General features: G+C 38.4%; 1 protein-coding gene across 1 annotated transcript; it reads right to left on the reverse strand.

Moving 5' to 3' along the window:
• Nucleotides 1–1024: 1024 nt before the first annotated feature.
• On the reverse strand, nucleotides 1025–19454 carry LOC137278245 (xylulose kinase-like). The gene is made up of 19 exons (XM_067810467.1): nucleotides 19311–19454; nucleotides 18635–18717; nucleotides 18371–18440; nucleotides 18073–18153; nucleotides 17151–17237; nucleotides 16466–16558; nucleotides 15076–15177; nucleotides 14286–14417; nucleotides 13229–13288; nucleotides 12807–12888; nucleotides 12533–12573; nucleotides 11043–11158; nucleotides 10255–10370; nucleotides 9106–9179; nucleotides 8535–8631; nucleotides 4882–4940; nucleotides 4343–4430; nucleotides 2862–2953; nucleotides 1025–2390 (listed from the first exon to the last, which is right to left on the reverse strand). The coding sequence occupies exons 1-19, from the start codon at nucleotides 19359–19361 to the stop codon at nucleotides 2325–2327; spliced, it is 1590 nt and encodes a 529-aa protein (XP_067666568.1). The 5' UTR covers nucleotides 19362–19454; the 3' UTR covers nucleotides 1025–2324.
• Between the last annotated feature and the right edge of the window lie 2456 nt (nucleotides 19455–21910).

Raw genomic sequence — 21910 nt, forward strand, 5'->3', positions numbered from 1 at the left:
ATTAGGACTTTCACAATTTCTTACTGAGGAATTTATATTTCTACATACATATTTGCTAAATTTGAAACAATAAGAACAAGACCACACTGACCCTGATCTATTGACAAGCCCACACAGACACCCAGTCTTAAAACTCAGTACACGTAGTCTCTACAGGACTGTTTGATTGTGGTTCAAGTGTCCTGGGCTTGATTTCCTACAAGAACACAATGAGTGAAGCCATTTCTGGTGTCAGCTATCGTGATATTGCTGGAATATTGCTGAAAGCATCATAAAATCCTGACACTCACTACTCCTGTCATACTGTCTAGAGCAAGCATAAAACAATTGTGACAGACTAGTTCTCGGTAGTTATCACATATACACAAAGTCATATATTGATCTCTTTGGAATGAATCTCTGTTTAACTCATTATGCACGGATTTCCCATGTTTACACACACAACAGATCACACTAAAGATTGCCCTACTTGAAAACGAAGTTGTACCTTCCACGGCAACAATGTACATCTCACAGCACATTCACATTGTACAAACATTGTACATCATTTGCAAGCACACTGAAATGCCCATTATCCAAATAACATGTTGTGTTGACAATTTATAGAGTTTACACCATTCACTCATCACACAGAAGGATCGGTTTCATTGCCTACATGGGTACAATGTGTGAAGCCCATATATGGTGTCCCTTGCAGTGATATTGCTGGAATATGGCTAAAATCGTACCTCCTTGTTTACTTTCCTTACACAGTTTTAGGTATGATAAACAATTGTTAGTGCTTACATTAAGGTACATTTGTGGGAACAAAGTTTCCAGATGAAAGTACAGTCCTATGTCCTGTATCTGTCTTAGAGCACAACTCCTCAAGTTTCAGTGAAATTGAAAATGTGTATCAAGTAAATCGTTTCTGCGAACTGCATTATCAAGGTCCATTCAAGAGCAACAATCTCATTCAAATGTGTCAGAATTCACACTGTTCATCTTGAGAGAGGTAAGTGGTAGCATTTCTTAATTGGTGGGATTTTTTTTGGATTGACAACAAGGGAGGTAACTCTGGTATGGATTGGTTGATTACTTACGATTTGGCTTGGACACATAATACTACATTCACCTCACTTTCAACATGTACCACACAGCTCGTAATAGATAACTTTAGGGAGTTCTGTTCAGTAACTAATACAAATGGGCAAGTGGGTTGATAGGATTGCTTATCATGGTCCCACACCATCAAGACATCAATAAAGGGGTCATACACTTATCTTTTAATTTTCATATATATTTATGTCACAACAAATTCACAAAATTTTCAATCACCACAACACGATATTCTCGCCTAAAGTGTTAAATGCCAAGCTATATAAAAACATGTTCAGCACTTCTTACCATTTTCTTGAATAAGAGACACTCTCTTAATACTTTACATTGTCAATACATTAAATTGAGCTTATAACAAACACACAAGTAACAAACTGACAGATATAACAAATTGTGTCACAGACACTTGGTGTATAATTTTGTGGAAATCTTTACACTGAACAACTTGGCAGTACTCTATCACTCACTGAATACATACAGCACCTTCTGGAGCAACAGTGCCATGTGTCTGGTATTTTGAGGGGGATAACTGATGTTAGCTAAAAGAGTTCTCACATTGTCATTGTACAAAGCTAAACCACTGCCTGATACTGAGGCAATGTGCACAGGCCCATGAAGATTCGGGTTAGAACTGATCTTCAGAGACCTATGCTTGTCGTTAGAGGCAATGGGATCGGGTGGTGAGGCACTCTGACATAGTTGACACATGATCGTATCCCAACTGGTGTAGATCGATGCTCATGCTGTTGATCACTGGAATGTCTGGTCCAGACTTGATTACTTATATACTGCCACCATATAGCTGGAATATTGCTGAGAGTGGTGTTAAACAAACAAACAAACAAACACAAAAACAAACAAAGCAATAGACGTAGACGTATATAAAACTTTGGAAGATATATCTGAAGTCATCAGTTTTCATTAGTTTTGTTAACAACGTCATCAACTATTTCTAATGTTTTCAGTGGTTAAACTTTGAAACCAGGTCATGGTTGTATGCGCTGGATACAAATAAGTGATTCCTGTGAATGTAAGGTCTGGTATGTATTCAGTTGTGAGGGAGGAATGTAGAGACAACAATCTGGGAAATAGTGACAGTTTCAAAGGTCCTCCAGATTCAAGATGGTTTGTTGACCCCACAGACAGACATCTCATTCACACATCTGAATATATGGCCATGGTTAATGGGGTCACAAGGTCTCTAAGTGTTGGCAGGATTTGTCGAATCAGGAGTCTCTTTGAGCTATCTTCTCTTCTAACACCTTGTAGCGGGCACACAATGGCTCATAAATCTGAAACAACATTTACAGGGGACATGACAGACCAAAGCAAGTGAATACATTCTTGATACAAAGAAGACTAGGACTGTCAAGTTGGCATTTTCATCACCTGAAGAAAAAATATCTGTTTACTTGTTGCAAACCAGAAATTGGTGCAACATGTCCTATTCAGAAAGGACTTGGGTTTATCAAAATTTAAAAGAAAACAATTTTAATATTTAGAAACTGTAAACTTCTGAATCACTAAGATTTCCCGTGAGTAAATTTAATTCATCAACTGAAATTGTTGTCCTACTCAAGCAAAAAGACAATTGTTTATGTGCCTGAACTGGTGGCTCTGGGTAAGAATACAAACAGATTTCCCCTTTTGCAGAATTATATCAGAATGATTAAGAGAGAGTGATCACTATGTTAACCATCGATTATTAATCATGAACCATGTTCCTCTGAGATAAGTAATGCATGGATTAGCATTGTACTTACCTTGTCCGCCCCGGGGGTGGGGGTGGCTATGCATACTGGTTCATTGACTCCCTTCACCACCTCCGTGTAGGGCACTCCCGGTCCCAGCCAACCTGGCAGGAACAAGAACAACATATGTGACTCTAGTCCTGAACAATTCCTCTCAGAGCATTGTTTCATTGTTTGTTTGTTAGTTTGTTTGCTTGCTTGCTTGCTTGCTTGCTCGCTTGCTGTTTAACGCAGCAGTCAGCAATACTCTGCCTATATTCCAACTAAATAAGTGAGTCTGGTCCAGATAATACAGTGATCAACATCATGAGCATTAATTACCTGGGATAAGATGAAATGCTTGATCAAACATAGGGGCAGGATTAGTGGTTCAAATGTTCATGTTCTGGTCGCTCCTGTGAACTCTGCCTGATTTAGTATCTCGCATATTAGGTAAGTTAATTTAAGATAAGTTACTTTAGATGTCTTTTGTATTCGTATTTATCATAACTTGATGGAGTTATAGTCAAACGCACAATGTCACATGTTTTCGACAAAATTTTAGCCTGTAGTTCATATCCTGCACTTGTTTCAGCTTCTAATGAATGCAGTTAAATACTTATTATCCCTCACAACATGTTTGACATCAATAATTAGGCAATGTCAAAGAGGCAAAGAGTTTCCAAACATAACAGATAACACTTGCCATAAAGGGACCATAAATGACTGCTCGGTACACTCTCGCACATGTTTTTGATGGTCTTTGCTGAACTGGCCTCACTCACCAGTAGCATTACAGGATTAGTAGCATTTGTAAAAAGCATTCCAAGGGACATAACTCTATGGGGTTTGCTTGAAAAAATGTTTGGCCTGTAGAGGGCATGAGAGCTAATTTAATACGTGTCGCATATGTTCATCACTTTTTACATCAATACTGTAATCTAAATACATCCCTTGGGGAATATATTTTATGGTAACTTCCCCAAGGGCTGACAGTTGACTTACCGAGAGAAATGCATTATGGATTTTTAGAGAGTGAGTGAGTGAGTGAGTGAGTTGTTTTACACCGCACTCAGCAAATATTCCAGCTATATGGTCTGTAAATAATCGAGTCTGGACCAGACAATCCAGTGATCAACAGCATGAGCATCGATCTACACACTGGGAACCGATTACATGTCAACCAAGTCAGCGAACCTGACCACCCGATCCCATAAGTCGCCTCTTACAACAAGCATAGCCACCTTTTATGGCAAGCATGTGTTGCTGAAAGCCTATTCTACCGTGGGACCTTCATGGTTCAGACTTTTAGAGAAATATAGTGAGTGACATTGTGCCTTTATATTTTATCTAATTAGTATGGTGGTAGTTTCACTATAGCTAAGTTTTGTAAGAGTTGGTGGATTATTATATGGTATGTTTGCTTAATGTGGACTACTGCAGTGCATATATTAAGTATATATTATGGAGAAAGTGTTTGTATGTGTGTAGCAGCAAAACCAAACAAAACTCACTGTGTTTGGCCCTGAACGCACATCCTAGGGCGGCAGAGTTAGACACATCCTTGATATAGACTGGGGCATTGAACACATCGGACAAAACCTGGCACAAATAGAACACATAACGCTAAAATAAACACTTGCACGCCAACTGTCTACCTTTGTATTGTCAACATAGTGAAGACCAGTAAATTATCCATGAAAACAAAACACAATGAACGAAGCCTCAAAGTTATAATATACATTTATAGAAATTACTGAAACAAAAAACAAAATATTGCATGTGCTTCCTCCTTATGAAATGAAAACTACATGTATTACTAAATATTGTAACAAAAAACATCCTTTCTTTTAAAACAGTTTCTAATCAGAGAGACAAAACAAAAAAGCAATATATCATCTATGTAGGATGTTAAATTACTCAGACACTACATCTAAAAAACAAGTCAACTGTTTCAGTGTGTTAAAAAAAATACTGGGACTTGAAATTTGAGAATGGATGTTTGGCAAAGTCTTTAACTAGGTAATAACAAAGGAATGTGTACATAGATCACCTGGAGTATTGCCTTGTTCATGGATGCCCCTCCTGTAGCAATCACTCGGGTGTTGGAATCTGCAGCAGATGTCAACAACTTAAATATACCACAGGATCATATTTCACAGGACACACCCTTTCATCTTTAGTTTACTATCAAATTTGAAAATTATTGTGCTCCATACCTCATATTTTCAGCTACTGTTTCCGACCAAGAATTTGGATTGGCATCAAAATGTATCCCACTGGATAGCCATGGAATTCACCAATATTTTATACATAAATGCTACTGTTGATGAAGTGAAAGAATAAGAAATCTTAGAACTTAATTCCTTCTGGTAAAGTGAAGACCTCAACAGCTTGCCTAACCCACATGAGAAACTGTAATGCAGTGTCTTCACTCAGTGTATTAAATAAGCCAAGAAATCAGCCCAACCTAAGGAATGGTAACTTAAAAATGTTACCAGGTAAAAATGGATTCCACCAGACAAGATACCAAGATATGGTAAATTTACTTAGATGCATACAGCATCTAACTAAACTTCCATACCATCAGACTGGCTAGCTGTTATCTTAGGCTGTCCATCAGAAACATGGCACATCTAGAGTGATGGGACAGGCTTTTTATTTTAAACTTTGATAAGAAACTCAAAGCATTTAGCATGAAAATAAGCTAAAAGGCTGACAACAAATTTCTATAGATGTGAACTGAGTCAAAAGATCTAGAAGATGACAACTGTTATGAGAACCACACAAGTAGTAACTCCTCATTACAGCAATGCATTGTAGCTCACCTAAGTATGTATCTGTAGTCAACAGTTTACAGCAGTTAAATAAGTTCCTGTCATCTTTGCTATTCAAACATTTTGTAGACAAATCCTGACGTCAAAGGTTTCCATACATATGAAGCAGTATGCTTGTTTGGAACCTTGTGGCACTGATCAGCTGTTTTGGGTTTTTTTATTTCAGCTGCTTTAGTTCATACTTTTCTAATTTCAGAGAAAAAAATGGATGCTGTGAGAAAATTACAATTTGATTTAAAAAAAATTCAGAATAGTGGTCATCAGTAATGTGTTGAATACGGATTTACCAACAAGCATATATCCCCACAAACAAATGTAGGAGGATTCAGGATTGAAATTCTGGCTGCAGTGTTTTTTGAAGAACAAGATGTTTACAATGCCAATGCTGGAGGCCATGACACAGGCTCACATGACTTTCAGTCCGGGGAGTTAGAAAACTAAGCAATCTCTGGCATCATGCAAACATGGCATATAACATAAGAAAGAAGTTATCATGAACCATGTGAGTTCACATTATTGTCAAACAGGAACCAAAGTATGAATGAAACACTTTACAATATGACACATTTCTCAATACATAATGCCTTTCTTCTCACAATACACTGCTGCGTTCCTTCACTAAAAATAATAAATTAATATATTTTGTTGCGAGATGTTTTGTTTGGTGGTTCAATGCCACAATCAGCAATATTCCAGATATATGGTGGCAGTCAGACAAACCTGTGAACAACAGTATGAGCACTGGTCTATGCATGTGGAACATGATGGCATGTGTTGACCAAGTCAGTGAGTCTGGCCACCTTATCCCGTTACTCGCCACTTACGACAAGCATTGGTTGCAGAAAACAAATTATATTCCAGATCTTCACAGGTATGTAGAGACATGACACAAGAGCCAAATACAGAACAAAGAACAACGTGCCTCCAAAGGGTGTCCACTCACTGAGCAAGGACATTTTGTGATCAAAGGGGACTCATACAGATTTACATCACAGACACATTTCCTATACACTGAGATGTTGGCAGTTTCGTATCTGATGAAAGTTAAAAAAATAACTGCAAAAGTAGCATATCGTTTGTTAGTTATTGATGCACTCAGCAATATTCCAGCTATATGGCATCAGTTTGAAAATAATTGAGTCTGGAAAAACATATTGATGTTCATATCATGCCACTGACAAGATTACATGAGACACTGAGACATCGCTACATTCCTCATACACGAGACATTTAAGGTTTAGTTCAAATCTTTTACACTAAACTGCAAATGAACTGTCTAAAGGACAAAAAGAACACAAAACATCAAACAACAAAACTGGCTAAGAAGCAAAAATTCTAAAAGTGGAAAATGTATTATAATAATTATAACAAATGTTTGGGCTTACACTAAAGCATGTTATTATTTGTGAGTTGTGCTGGTTACGAACTGAAACGTTTCTCTACAGTACCAACATGCACTACCTGTATCACGGCCATTATTGATGCCTGACAAAACATGAGCAATAAAATTAATACCCATGTAATGAATATTCTGTTCTTTATCTGTTAGCATAACCTGAAACATTAATGAAATGTTATAGCTTAAGAAATATTGCACATACACATAAAAAGTATTATCTAGCTTCATGTAAGAATGTCGACTTTTGATTGGTCCACATGACTCTGATAAAATACCATGTACATCCATCATGATCCGCAAGCGGGAGTATAAAAGTCATGTACTCCCGCTACAAAAGTCATATCACCCCGCTACGCCTCGGTGATGACGCGAAGTGAGAAAAGAGTGCATCGACAAGCCTTTAGTAACGTGCAGTGCATTGAGGTCAAACGATCAGCTGGTGTCAACATGGCAGCAAGTTGATTCGATGCGTGTTGTTTTGTTTTGAGTTAGTGAAAACATTCAGCTAGATAAATGTGTTATCACATCGTGTCTTGGGAAATACAGGGTTTTATCAATCCCTCGTAAGGTTGTATGCTTACTCGGGACTGATAAAACCCTGTATTTCCCTTGACACGATGTGATAACTTATAATACCACTGCACTTGTATGTTATACCATCATTCATAAGAAAAAAAATTGTTCACCTTCAAAACATATCACTTCAATGGTAAGAGAAAAACCTTTACATTTGAAAATGCCAGACCCCGTTCTTTGGTGAAAGAAAACTGCCTCGTTTGAAAGAGACACATCCCTTCATTTGAAATGGAAAAATCCTTCACTGCTAAGAGGAAACACCCCTTCATTTGAAATAGCAATCCCCTTCACTTGTTGGGTCAAGATCCCTTTGAGTGAAAGAGAAAGATCCCTTTATTGATAAGAGAAAGATCCCCATGGTCTTAAAGAGAAAAACCTCTTCATTCCACTAAGAAAGACATGTATGACTGTCAAAGAAAGATCCCTATATTTGTCAGAAACACATCCCTACATTGGCAAATGCACAAACACAAACGGTTCAAGAATGCATCAACATGTTTGTGATAATTATTGAAAATTTTTTGTCAGTTAAAAGGGGTTAATATTTCTGGCATTTTGAAAGTCTGGTGAGAATGGGATCTGTTGTTTTTTCTGCAAATTTGGTCCAAACCTTTGTCAGTGTGTTAAGCCACAGCTAAACTTTAAAAAACTTGGTCAAAAAGGACCCTGACCTTGAGTTTAATCAAAGTTTAGAGAAGTGTAACAAGGGGATTTTATCACTTGCTTATTAACAAAATTGACAACCTTAAAATTTGGAAACTCTTTTAAAAGACTATTACAGGAATCCATGATTTATACCTTGTGATAATCAGGAAACTTATTACCACCAAGTGAGATGGGAGATTTTACAACTTTTCAGTTCCATGTTTCGTATGAAACATCTGAGATACTGACCTATTTGAAATCCTAGAGTTTCAGAGTAAACCCTTCGAGCCATAAACTGTCCCTCAATAAGGGCACGCACCTCGACCTCCGGAGGAAATGATGAGACCTACAACAACAACATGGTGGTAGAGGCAGAGAGTTGATCGTGGAACAGAAAACTGATTGACAAGGGCAAGATAGGAATTTCAGCCATTCTAAAATGACAGACATGGACATGTCATTCACATGAACATTTTGGCCTGCTGAATCTATTTATACAAAAATATTTACTGGTAGTTACTTTGAAAACAATTTCTACAATTTTCATTCATTTAGTATATTATATACATTATCATTATTCTGCTGGTATTCCATGGTCAGACTTTGTCATGTCTGTATCAAATCAGCATTATATCAATTAAATATATGAAGATATGAATATATACCCTTCAAAAGTTTAAGGTTTGTGAAGGAGTTACAAGTGAAATCACTGGATGTTCAACCTGGATAGATAAATACATGTACTACACAAATAAAGTACTAGAACTAACTATCAGGATGTACTCTTTGGCTTCACAGCCACAAGCAACAACAAACCTACCTCCTCATCCTTCTCATTAAACCTGTACACACCCTCCACCACTGGCTGGATCTCAGTGATATCAAAGTATATTCCTGGAACAGACAGACTTAAATTGTTGTAACAAATCTCTCACTCAAAGCCAGTTTATCAAGTGTGCAACAGGGGCACTTGCAAAGATGACTTATGGGATTTTAATGTGCTCCTAACAGAATTATTTTGATCTACCTTTCAAAATTCAGTGACTTTAGTTATTTGATCTTTCAGCATGTAATTAAGAATTTGCCACTTGAGGTAATCTCACGCTTCTCAGGCCACCGAGTAATATCTTCACACTTTAAACATCTAAAATGTACTTCTCCAAGATAAACACTGTCCATGTAGTCATGTTTCCTGTGCCTATCCAGTTGAATGTGGGTAGGTACAGTTACCAGTAACTGGCTGTACACTATAAGCATATCTAAGTTTTCAAGTTTGACATCAGGAATTGATGACCATAATATCCGCTGTCTGATATCAGAGACCATATAATAATCGAAGACATAGATACAAATTCTTACAAATATATGTTCAGACTTTCATTGTAGTATACAGCCAGTAAGTACCCTTTGTGTCAGCAGAGACCATATAACAAATTTTGACACCAGGAATTGATAAAGGTACCACTTGGAGTTTAACAATACAATCAGTTCTTTGAAACCAGAGACCATATAACATATATGATGCCTCCATAACCATTCGCTAGGACGATGGAGGAGATAAGCATGGCCGGTCATGTGACAAAAAAGTGTGCCAAATTATAAAGGGAGGCTACTCATGGGTGAGTGTGATTTTATGTCCTCTTGAAGGAAACGAACTTCAAGGGATTTCAAGTGTTCCACTATCATTCACACAGAGTGGAGAGACAAGCAGGATAAGCATGAGTCAGGATAAGGAACATTTAACAGTTTTATATGGTCAAACCTGATACCTGGAATATGATTGCATGTTGTGACTCAAACAAGAAGGTTTGATGTTACGCCAAAAGAATATATGACATAAATGCATTATCCTGTAAAAGAACAGGAAGCAAAATTAGCAGCAAAGATAAAGACTCCACGAGAAATTAATCACGTAACTAACATGGAACCCTAAACATACCAAAACTAAAACAGACATAATATTTCAAACCTATATTGCCATTATTTCCAACGGGGGATTTCTGCAGAAGCTCTCCAAATTTGTCCCAAGACTTATCAGCAACATTATCTCTAACCTTTTCTCTTGTTAGAGAGCCATTTTTGAAACTGCAACAAAACACAATATTACATGCACTGGTATAAACAGAATACGGTCTGTAGTTACAATTGTTTGCCAAGAATATTTAGTCACATAAGCAAATATTAACATCTTAACAACATTTTACCATGAACATGAATACAAAAATGAAAATAACATTTTTCAAGTCAGTTATGTAGAAGGATGTGTAGTCATCCCACAGATATGACATCCTTGTCAGTTTGTTGACAGGGTCATGTGGATAAGGCCTCTGACTTCAGAAGGTCCATGATTCAAATACCAGCACAGAAATTTTATGGCCACTACAGTTATGTATTACATGTTTGCTATAACAAACATGAGTGAGTGAGTGAGTGAGTGAGTGAGGTTTTATGCCACCTTTAGCAATATTCTAGCAATATCATGGCAGGGTACACCAGAGATGGGCTTTACATATATATTGTACCCATGTGGGGAATCAAATACAGATCTTTGGTATGATGAGTGAACACCTTAACCGCTAGACTAACCCACCGCCCCCAGACCTGACAATCTGGTGATCAATATGACATGCAATGACCTGTGTTTGGTGCACAATAACATACATCTGTCAGCAACACTGAGCACCTGAGTACATTGCCCCTAACACCCCAGCTGCCACTGGCATATATGTCATCCTAACAGGTTTGTTTGAATCCTACCAGAGAAGTGCCATACAAGCTGTTGTATCCACAGGGTTGGCAAAGATGTGTCCCACGAGTGCTGGTTTGGGTTCCGTCAACCAGAGGAACACTGTGTCACTTGTGCCTAGGCTCACCTGCAAATACAACACTGGTCAAGTAGCATGTCAATACTTCAAATATACAACACTGGTCCAGTAGCTAGCAGCTTATGAATGGATCAGTACTGCACACGTAGAACACTGGTCAAGTAGCTAGCAGTTCATGAAGGGGTCAGTACTTCAAATGCAGAACACTGGTCAAGTAGCTAGCAGCTCATGGACAGGTCAGTACTTCAAACATAGAACACTGGTCAAGTAGCTAGCAGCTCATGGACAGGTCAGTACTTCAAACATAGAACACTGGTCAAGTAGCTAGCAGCTCATGGACAGGTCAGTGCTTCAAACATAGAACACTGGTCAAGTAGCTAGCAGCTTCTGTGGATTTGTATATATTAGGTCCCATCATCACTCAAATGTATGGACAAACAGCATGTGATGTAGAGCACAGGTCTGTCTTAAATTAAGTAATGAAATCATGCCTTGAATTAAAATGAGCCCTGTTTGCAGCATGAATGTTCTGTGGACCCTACTGCTGCCTGTTACACAGTACCAAATCCACACAAGCAGATACAACATACCACTGGACATATTAAAGTTACAGGTTTGTAATGGCATTGTGTATTCATAACATGTTTAAAACAGATGTTTTAGGTGAGTCTAAAACACAAAATTGTTTGCCTTGATTTAATATAAGCTCTCAGAATTATTGATGGAATTAAACCATGGCTGGAATTGTTGGTAAGAAATTGTCCTGATGATGGAGGAAATGAGGAATACAAACCCATGAAAAACTGACCATGTACAAAACATGCAACACTCTTTTACATTACAGTAATGATCACAAAACAAAACAAACAGCATGTACGTAACATACAAAAGATCAGAATTTAAATAAATGTCTGAAAATTGATTGTGGCCATTTCTTTTTTTACAGTGGGTCTTTTACGTGTAGCCTGGTTTAATTGAATGTCATTTAGTGCAGCTGTCAGTAATATTCTAGCAGTCTGGACCAGTGAGCAAAATATCCACTGGACTGCAGGCCTGTTCAAGTAAAAACTGAGTCAGGCCAGTCAATCTACAAAATCATTTTCATGGGATCACTTTGTAAATATATCACTCTCTCCGACTTGTTTGTTATAATACTTTTGAACCATGAAAGATTATGGTCTGTTAAAAATGTTCCTCATATTAGCTGCTCAATGATGAAACCTGTGTCTACATTCAAATTTCGGTCTAGTGAATTTTTTGTTGGCTTGTAACTTTCAGGCACAGCCAGCCTGACTGGTTAGCAAAAATTATAAATTATTTCACACACTGGTCTGACCAGAACATCTGGAGTATTGCCGAAGCAGCTTCACCTACTCTAGTTATGCTGACAGACATCGGTGCAAGTGATCAGACAGTACTCACAATGAGATCCCCTTGTTTTGGAGCAAGGCCTGCCAGTGAAGCTGTGGAAAAACATTCAAACTGTAAAACAGAATATCAAACATTTCAGTAATAATAAAATTCCCCTTCTCAAACATAAATGCATAAACAGTGATCCTTCGGTGTTTTATAGTTTCAACAAATATATAAATATGGTTGTTGTAGCCATTTCTGTAAACAAGAAAATCAAAACTGTGTGGTCTTATTTCCATCATCAAAGAATTACAAATGAGATCTGTCCTGAAAAGTACCCTACCTGGGTTGTCTCCAGTGAAAGCGCCGACTTGACAGTTTGGTGAGAAGCCATATCTCTCCACCAGGAACTGACTGACTTTTCCCTGTATAACAGAGACAACCAATATACACAGCGGAAAAGCGGAAAGTTTATTACCGCACTTGCAGATACATCAACAAAATTGAAAATGAAATTCCGTGTAGATCGTAAACATAGTTTGACAAATATACCTCAATTACCAAAAAGGATTAACATCAGAGAAAGTTGAGTTGATGATTAACAAAACAAGGAGCCTGAAATTTCCATTTTTCAATAAGAGAATAATTTACCCTGGCTTCATCAAAACCTTGGAGACTTGGAGACTTTATCTGCCTCAGTTGTCTGAATTCAGTTTAAAACCATCCAGTGTATATTGGGACACAGGAGTCACACAAGGTACTTACAATAAGCTGAGCAGATGGAACAATTGGGCCCAGCATCTGCTCAAGGTTGGGAGCACAGGCCTGTTTAAAGTAAAGTTTAAAGTTTAACATCGTGAAAACATGGAAATAAATCTGATCTCTCTTGGTACTAATTCAATGTTCTAAAGATATTTAGGATTTGTGTTTTTTATCCTGACTGTGTTCATATGTCATGATTTGTACTTGAAGTATGTCATTATATTGTTGGGAATGTTTTATAGGCCTTTTCATGATATTTCTGAGTGCTTTATCATCTACACCTATCATTGTCATGCCAGAAACCAAAGGGTTCAGTTCCCCACGCGGCAAAATGTGTGGCGCCCATTTATGGTGTCCCCTGCCTTGACATTGCTGGAATATTGCTAAAAGCAGCAGAAAACTAAACTCACTTGGGTTCCTCTGACAGTGAGTGAGTGAGTGAGTTTAGTTTTACGCCACACTCAGCAATATTCCAGCTATATGGCGGCAGTCTGTAATGATCAAGTCTGGACCAGACAATCAAATGATCAACAGCATGAGCATCGATCTGCACAAATGGGAACTGATGACGTGTCAACCAAGTCAGCGAACCTGACCACCTGATCCCGTTAGTCGCCTCTTAGTCGCCTTTTATTGCAAGCATGGGTGGCTGAAGGCCTATTCTACCCGGGCCTTCACGGGTCTCCTCTGACAGAATATCCCACAGATATGTCCTCTGTCTTCACACAGAAGGGTATTATGTCAAAAAAAAAAGATTTGATTTAATGAGATTGTCCAGAAACATGGCTCACATGATTAACTGACAGCAACTTACACAACATCAAATATAGTTAAAGGAATGAGTGGTTTTGTGTTAATATTATGACAATATCATTGTTTTGGCAATATTGTAGCAACATCACATCAAAGGACACCACAAGCTAGCCTCATAATGATTCACGTTGGGAATCAGGCCCAGACTTGTAGCATGGCAAATGGACACTTTAAGTCTACTGCAGGACCTACACAGTATGACATAGAGTGGTGTATTGACATGGATTGTTACAGCCCTACTTCTCACATCAAGACACTGTGGTGACCACTTCCTTGTACGAATGTCCATCAAGTTCATGCCTGACCCATCACTGTCGTCGATTGGGGCGTAGTCACCAATAAACAAACATGCTGCAAAACTGCTCACAAGTGAAATGCGCTGAAATGGGATACGACTCAACATACATGTCACGTCTGCTGATGCCAAAGCAACAAAACAATATCAACATCTGCTCGTGAGAAACAGGATTCAAATGGCCATTTTAACAAATATTGTGAATCATGAAATTGATGTGCATCACCAAATGTATATTAGTCAACCACTAGTGTGTGATCATCATGCAATAAAAATATATTATTGCAAGCACCCAGACCTTGGAACAACGAATCACAAAAACCTAGACTGTTTACTTAGAATTCCATCATATGGGGTGATAGTAGTTTGAATGAGTAACATATGAAATCACAAACTGCTTGAAATTTGATCTAATTCCAAGAACTCAAAAGGAGAAAGCTCCAAATATTCAAATGAGACAGGTCGGGTCACCAAGGAGAAGGAAGATTGTAACAGTTATGCAGTCTTTAGAGTTGTATATACATATATTCACTATGACAAGTTTTACTTTATTGTACTGGACGTTATCAGAGGATCAGTGAGCAGTGATCTGCTTGTAATTATGACAATCTGACAACTTGACAACAAGAAGGATGACATCCTAACTGTCGATCAACCTGACCACACTTGGCAGAGGACAGAACAGACGCACTGTTGAAATCTGCACCTTATTACAATATTTGGTATCTCTGTCAAAGTATACCTCTGTGTTTTCATATGCAGCTTGTTGCGTCTGATACTGCTTTGCAATCTGATTTCCTGTCAGTCTCTCGTATCCTCGGGATCCGGTTATGTCAGTCAAACACTGGAGAAAATTTAAATATGTCCAACTGATTACATTCAGGTAAAGTTCCAAACACTGGAACATCTTACGATGGATACATACATTCTCGCATTTTGTGGATTATCGGTGGATTTTAAACATTTGCACAAACTAGACAGCCATGGCAACCGCTAGCATAAACAATTGCTACGAAGACATCATCTGAGTAGCTGCAACCTCCACCATCCTCATCACCTGTCAGAGGTCATACAGCCATGAAAGCATGAAGCTAGAATTGATATGTATTTTAGTGAATACACAATGCCATATAGAAAATGGTCAAATGTAACTTATTATATTTGGGATCATACTTTCTCAGCAATTAGGTGCCTGACTCTAAAGGTGTGGGTATGAATCCCAGATGGGCCTGAACCAAACCTAAAATCTATCCCATAATGAAATCCCAGATATAACATACATTAGAGTTACCAAAGTATCAATCTATTAACTTCAAAGAACTTCAAAGATACTCAAAGCAGCAAAGTCTTAAGACATTTCAAGACATGAAGGACTATCAGAACTAACTGGTTTCAGAGAGTTGTCTTCCTTGATCATGTCACGATGGCAATTTCATGTTATTGTTCAAGAGGACCTTCAGTGAAGATTTAAATGTACAGCATCAGTGATTGGCTGATTTTGTGTAAGAATGTAACGATTTTTACATTTTTAAATCCATCTCTTGATTAAAACTGATCATGTTTTTCGATAATTTGTGCTGTCATTGTAAACAAGAAGACTTGATCTGATTGTGGCCACAGGTATTTTCAAGCAGATGACATTTGCTGCAGATCTTCGGTGAGTGTGTTTAGCTGTATGTGGAAAAACTGTTTAAGATAGGCATATATTTTTTCTGTGCTGCCTTAAGGCCAGACTGTTCACACATGTACCTGTAATAATTGATATCAGATTGCTACTTTTTCAAATATACAATGACACCACAGAAGTCTATAAGAAAATTTGGCCTGTGTAACCTTAAGGTCATAGATTTGACATAAGAGGTAACTCAAATGAGATGAGGTGGAAACAGTGACTGCTAAATATGGATGGTCAAAACCAGGTGGAATGAAGAAATAGCAACTACCACCTGCTACAGGTTCGCCCCTAGACCAGGTACAATCAAACAGTGACAAGTACATCACATCACGGTTTTCACATCTCTTGTTTTCGTACTAGTAAATGACAATACACCCACAGTTGCAGTATTATTCCTGTTGCAGAAGAGACTATGCTAGTGGTCGTTTTGTTAATGCTGTGGTAAATGACATTGTACCTGTGGTCCTCCAACCTTCTCCTCCAGATCTCGACACTGTTTCGTCGTACTGGCATCCATCCAGATTGGAGAATCTCTGATACTGAAGCAGTCCTGCAATGACACCAACACATGCCTGCTTCAGTAGATGCATAGCAGTAAACTAAAGTCCTTAAGGTATTAACTCATAACTTTCTAGGCAGATGATGGTTCAGTTTGTTTGCACTTCAAGACCATCTGAACTGTCAATATGGGTCACAGCAATAAAAAATAATCAACACTGACTTTTTAGTAAATCTGTTGAGGTTGAAGGTTTTTTGCATAGAGTCATCTTTGGGGTAAATATAAACATTCAAATGTCCATTTTCGTTCAAGCAGTTGGGCACAGTATTCATGACACACTGTCTCCATGACAGGCAAACAACAAGGTCGAACAGTAGGCATGGTATTCATGACACACTGTCTCCATGACAGGAACAACACGGTCGAACAGTAGGCATGGTATTCATGACACACTGTCTCCATGACAGGCAAACAACAAGGTCGAACAGTAGGCATGGTATTCATGACACACTGTCTCCATGACAGGCAAACAACAAGGTCGAACAGTATGCATGGTATTCATGACACACTGTCTCCATGATATTCAAACAATAAGTTCAAGCAGTAGGGCAAAGTGTTCAGAAACACCTTCCCCATTACGTACCTGAAGCTGCTCACTGAAGGACTTGCTGGGGTTCAGACTGGACAGGACGTCTCTGGCTCCCTTCTTCCAGTACACGCTGCCATGTTGCTGTACATACAGAAGATGATATGTAGGAGATAAACATCATGTGTTGGCCAATTTCCGGGTGTTGAGAGTGAATATCATGGCCGATCAGCTGACAATGTGCATGGGAGGGGAGGCTACTCGTGGGTAAGTGTAATTTTTACTTCTGCTTCTTTTAGAAGGGAACTTCAAGGGATTTCAGGTGTTCCACTACCTTTGCCAAGAAGAGGAGATGAGCAAATAAACATGAGTCAGGATAAGGAAAAATCTGACTATAATATATGAATGACGTCACCACTGTGGATGATACAACAAAACCATTGTTTCCGATGTTTCTATGTGTCAGCACTCAGCGAATAGTCTTGGAGTTTCTCAGAATCAAATACCATTTGATCATGTTTTTCAACCAATCAGACTACGGTGACTCTTGGTTTACAACGTGAAGAAAACCAACACAGAAAGTTTGTACTGGCAGTAACGCCTGTTACCTCATTGAAATTTACATATTCTGAGAAACACAAAACATTTAATTTAGAAAATCATAAGCAGTTTTGTAGTAACTGTGGTTAAATCACTGTCATTTTATGGATGCTTTGCTATATTCATGCTTCTCTTTTCTGTTTAAGGTTCGTAAGTAGGTGCCGATTGATCTCCGGGCTTTTTTGCACACAAGCCCCGGCTGGAGGACAAAGCGTCCGACACTTGTCCCATGATGTATCGTGTCATTCTTAATAATTAAAGTGTTTCTGTAAGAAGACAGTGTTTGTTCCACTGGGACACAAGTTGCATCATGTAAAGCTGTTCCATCATATTGACAAAATCATCACTCATCGATTCTCTGAAGCTTCATCAATGTTACCTGTCCTGTCCCAGACAGCGCAGCCACTCTAGAGAAGGGGAAGTTGTCAGCCTTCATCTTGTCCAGCAGGAGGTCCAGAGCCTGGGGAAAAGTATGCTTCTGGTCAGTGTTGGGCATGGGATACATCAAAGCAATTTAGTCCAGTGTCTGACAAAATGCTTTGATTCGCCTTGCCAAAAAGACCATGTAATGGCATACACACTAATATTGTTAAAGTTATTATTGTGAAAGTTTTCATTATGTTTCAGGATATCACAGTGATGAGGGAACTGCTATCAGAATATGAAGAGAGACATACCTTTACCCACATGGCTGTTGGGGAAGTGACGGTCACATGGTCTTCATGTATGTTGGCTCCACCATGCGTCCTTGAGAAATTACAAAAGAGAATTATCAATTTGCAGAAGAAATTTCCAAAATACATAGGCATATTAAATATTGTACAACAGTACAGTAGATCTTGCATCAATGATCCAAGTTTATGTACTGAGAGAAATACTGACTGAATACTGTTTTAGCAGTCATTAAAATATTACAAACTATAGCAACAAATGTGACTTACTTGTATTCTGGTAATTCTGTGTCAAACCTGACATTGTATTCGTTGGTAACATCAAGTCTGCTGTTGATTGCAATAGTCTTAATCTGGCAAGAAAATGTAGATCTATTTCAACTTACTGTATGTGGGCCGTTGCATAAGAAGAAACAACTGTCAACCTGTTGGGGCATATAAACTATCAAATCTATTGAATGACATTCTCACAGCTCACAAAACACATTTAAAAAATAATCACTTAATACATTTACATGCTTGTGATATGTATCCAGTTGTGTGATTTCGTTTTTTTAATCGAGTTAGAGAAGTGTCCATGCAAAAGCCTCTCCGTCATGTGCAGTGAAGACTGCGACATGCAATTTCAATAAATGAAAAGCTGCATTTAAATAGAACATTGATTGATTTTAATTATACAGCACAATGTAAGGCAAGCTGCTGTAAGAGAAAGTCGGCCACACATAAATATCTCAGTTGCTATCAGGTATCATTCGCCGCACAGCTGATGACAGGCCTTGGAGGCCTCGTCACCTACTTAAAACTCTTCTCGTGCAGATAACAAAAAGAACATTATGCACGTGTGTGACAAGCATTGCAAGACAAATTCATTTTCACAGCTGCATTTATAAGACAAATCTACATTAAACCCAAGCCATAACTGAGCTGATCAGAATTGCACACTCACCTGCTGAGTGCTGAAGTCAACTCCAAGAAACAATCTGCCTTCCTCCGCCATGCTTGGAGGTCATGGGTCATGCGGATAAAGGTGAAGGTAACTTAAAACTCCCCACAGAGAAAGGATAGCCTACATGCTATGTGAAGAGTACATCTATTTTGACGTCGTTAAAAAATTAATCCCGACATTTAGTCAACTAAATATGCTGGATATTTTTTTTAAATAATAAAACACATAAGTACTAATCTTTGTCATCTATTCCATTTTAAGACTTACAAGTGTTAACGTTTTCTCTCGTGTACAAGAAAACGTGTATACTCGGTATCTATATCAAGACTTTATTGCGCTCTTACAGTATTTTGTTTTCAATATCAACACCAAAAAGTGCCATTTGTGTGGCAGCGAAAATTGAGAGGGCTGCGAATGACACGACACTGCGTTAACGAGATTTGTTTTCCCTGTAATGTATGCTTGTCCCAGAGAAAATCAAGTGAATAGTGCATAACTGGGTGGATATGTTCATTGAGTGGCACTGTATCCATCAGCATTTGACATTTTTTATAACATCAGCCAAGTGTTTGTACGCCCCATACTTTATGACATTACAGTCTTACAACTGATGTGACAGGCGTGAAACAGCAAATGTAAAATCAGTGGTTGTATACTGTAACTGGTAACTGTCTGTGTGGGCTAAGTATTTTAAGTATTTTAAACTCAATCTCACAGTCTTTCGATTATGGTAAATGACTCAAAATAACGCCAAGGTATATAGGAAAAACACAGCAACTCTGCAGAATTTTGTTATATTTTTTGTCAACAAAATAAAGTTGTTCAACAAACCATCATTATTTTCATTCGATACTGTATAGATTTGTTACAGGGTGTAGCAACAGCAACGGCATCAGCCAAGTAAGCGAGAGGCACGTGCGATGTTGATTTCATCGGTAGGGGATGGTATCAAAAGTCAGCAAAATTCTGCAGAGTTGGTGTGTTTTTCCTATTTACTTTTCGTTAATTTAGTCATTTAGGATTATTTGTTTATGAGTTAGTGCAGTTCATTGGGGTAAATTCCGCATTTCCTGTTGCGCCTCAGGAAATAGGGAATTTACAAGGGTCTTACAGTCCCGCACACCTTTACAAAACACCGTGTAACTAATATTATTACTCTTCGAATTGACCAGGAGCCTAAGCATACGAAACCATGTAAACGAATTTGCCAGGGTGTACGAACCCGTAGAGCCCTTCAAATCTGTCACATGATACACTACATGGGTTGTACGAATGACCTTGACCTTAGATGGAATGTGGCTGTCAAACGGCTTATCGCTTCGAAATTTAGAGTTAGCGTATACAGTTATGAGTAAACACAGACCAATAAAATTAGTGCCATAATTTCTTATTTGTTTGTGTCAAAATAACTGTTTCTGTTCATTACTTGTTGTTTAACAAAAAGCTCAAACTAGATCAGTTTTGTCATAAACTAAGCCATCCCGTGTTATCTCCCTTTATGACCGTTCAGGAAATATCCAGAAGGGACGTTTTGCGTCTCATTCTGGCGAAGGTTGAATGTTGTTGTTAATGATGCGCTAAAAAACAAGATCTTAAGGATAATAAATTCGTCACACGGTGTTTTGAAAGGGTGTGCGGGGCTGTAAGACCCTTGTAAAGTCATTGTAATTCATTGTCTTCCAGTCACGTACACCCTTTCAAACCACCATTTGAAGATTTTATGACCTTAATATCTTGTTTGTGAGGTATGGGATGGGAGTCTGATTGAAGATTCGAACAAGTTAACAAAGACTACAGCTTGAGGCTGCTCATATAGTAACTGGCCTACACAAATACACGCTGAGCATAGTTCTGTATTATGAGACTGGATGGGACTTGTTATCAGAGAGAAGAAAGAAGCGTAAATTAAGCATGTTTTATAAGATTAAACATTATATCGCCCTGTCATTCTTAAAAGAATTTTTACCACCTGTTGTAGGAAAAAGACCTGATTATTACCATGGAGACTTTATATACAGATAGTAGGTAATCTCTAGGTAGTTGCGGCAACTTTATCACCACCTACTACCAAAAACTCTCGACCTGAATCGGCTCCAATAAAGATTTCCATCCCATACATCGGCAAGCCCTCCCACCAGATCAGCAGACTTCTTAAGCAACAAGCAGGAATAGACACCACCTTCACCACCTCTGTCACCATCAACACCCTCCTACAGGCCAATGGAAGAAAACACCCACAAGCCATAAAACCCAACCCCAAGGATGTAATCTACAAAATTGACTGCAATTGTGGGCACTCATACATAGGAGAAACATCCAGGCCTGTCGACACCAGAATCAAGGAACATCAGAAATCTACCATCAAATCGGACCAGAAATCAGCAGTGTCAGATCACATAGCGGCCCATCCCGACCAACAAATCAACTGGACTGACTACACCATCCTCTCAAAGAACCAATCAGACTTCACCAAAAGGAAAATAACTGAAGCAATCAACATCAAAAGATACCGACCCCTGATTAACAGAGACCAAGGCTACCCCATCCCCACAGCTTACGATGAGCTCATCAAACCACTCTAGCCTACTGTACAAACAACC

This window comes from Haliotis asinina, chromosome 3, assembly GCF_037392515.1.
Source record: "Haliotis asinina isolate JCU_RB_2024 chromosome 3, JCU_Hal_asi_v2, whole genome shotgun sequence".
Classification (NCBI taxonomy): domain Eukaryota; kingdom Metazoa; phylum Mollusca; class Gastropoda; order Lepetellida; family Haliotidae; genus Haliotis; species Haliotis asinina.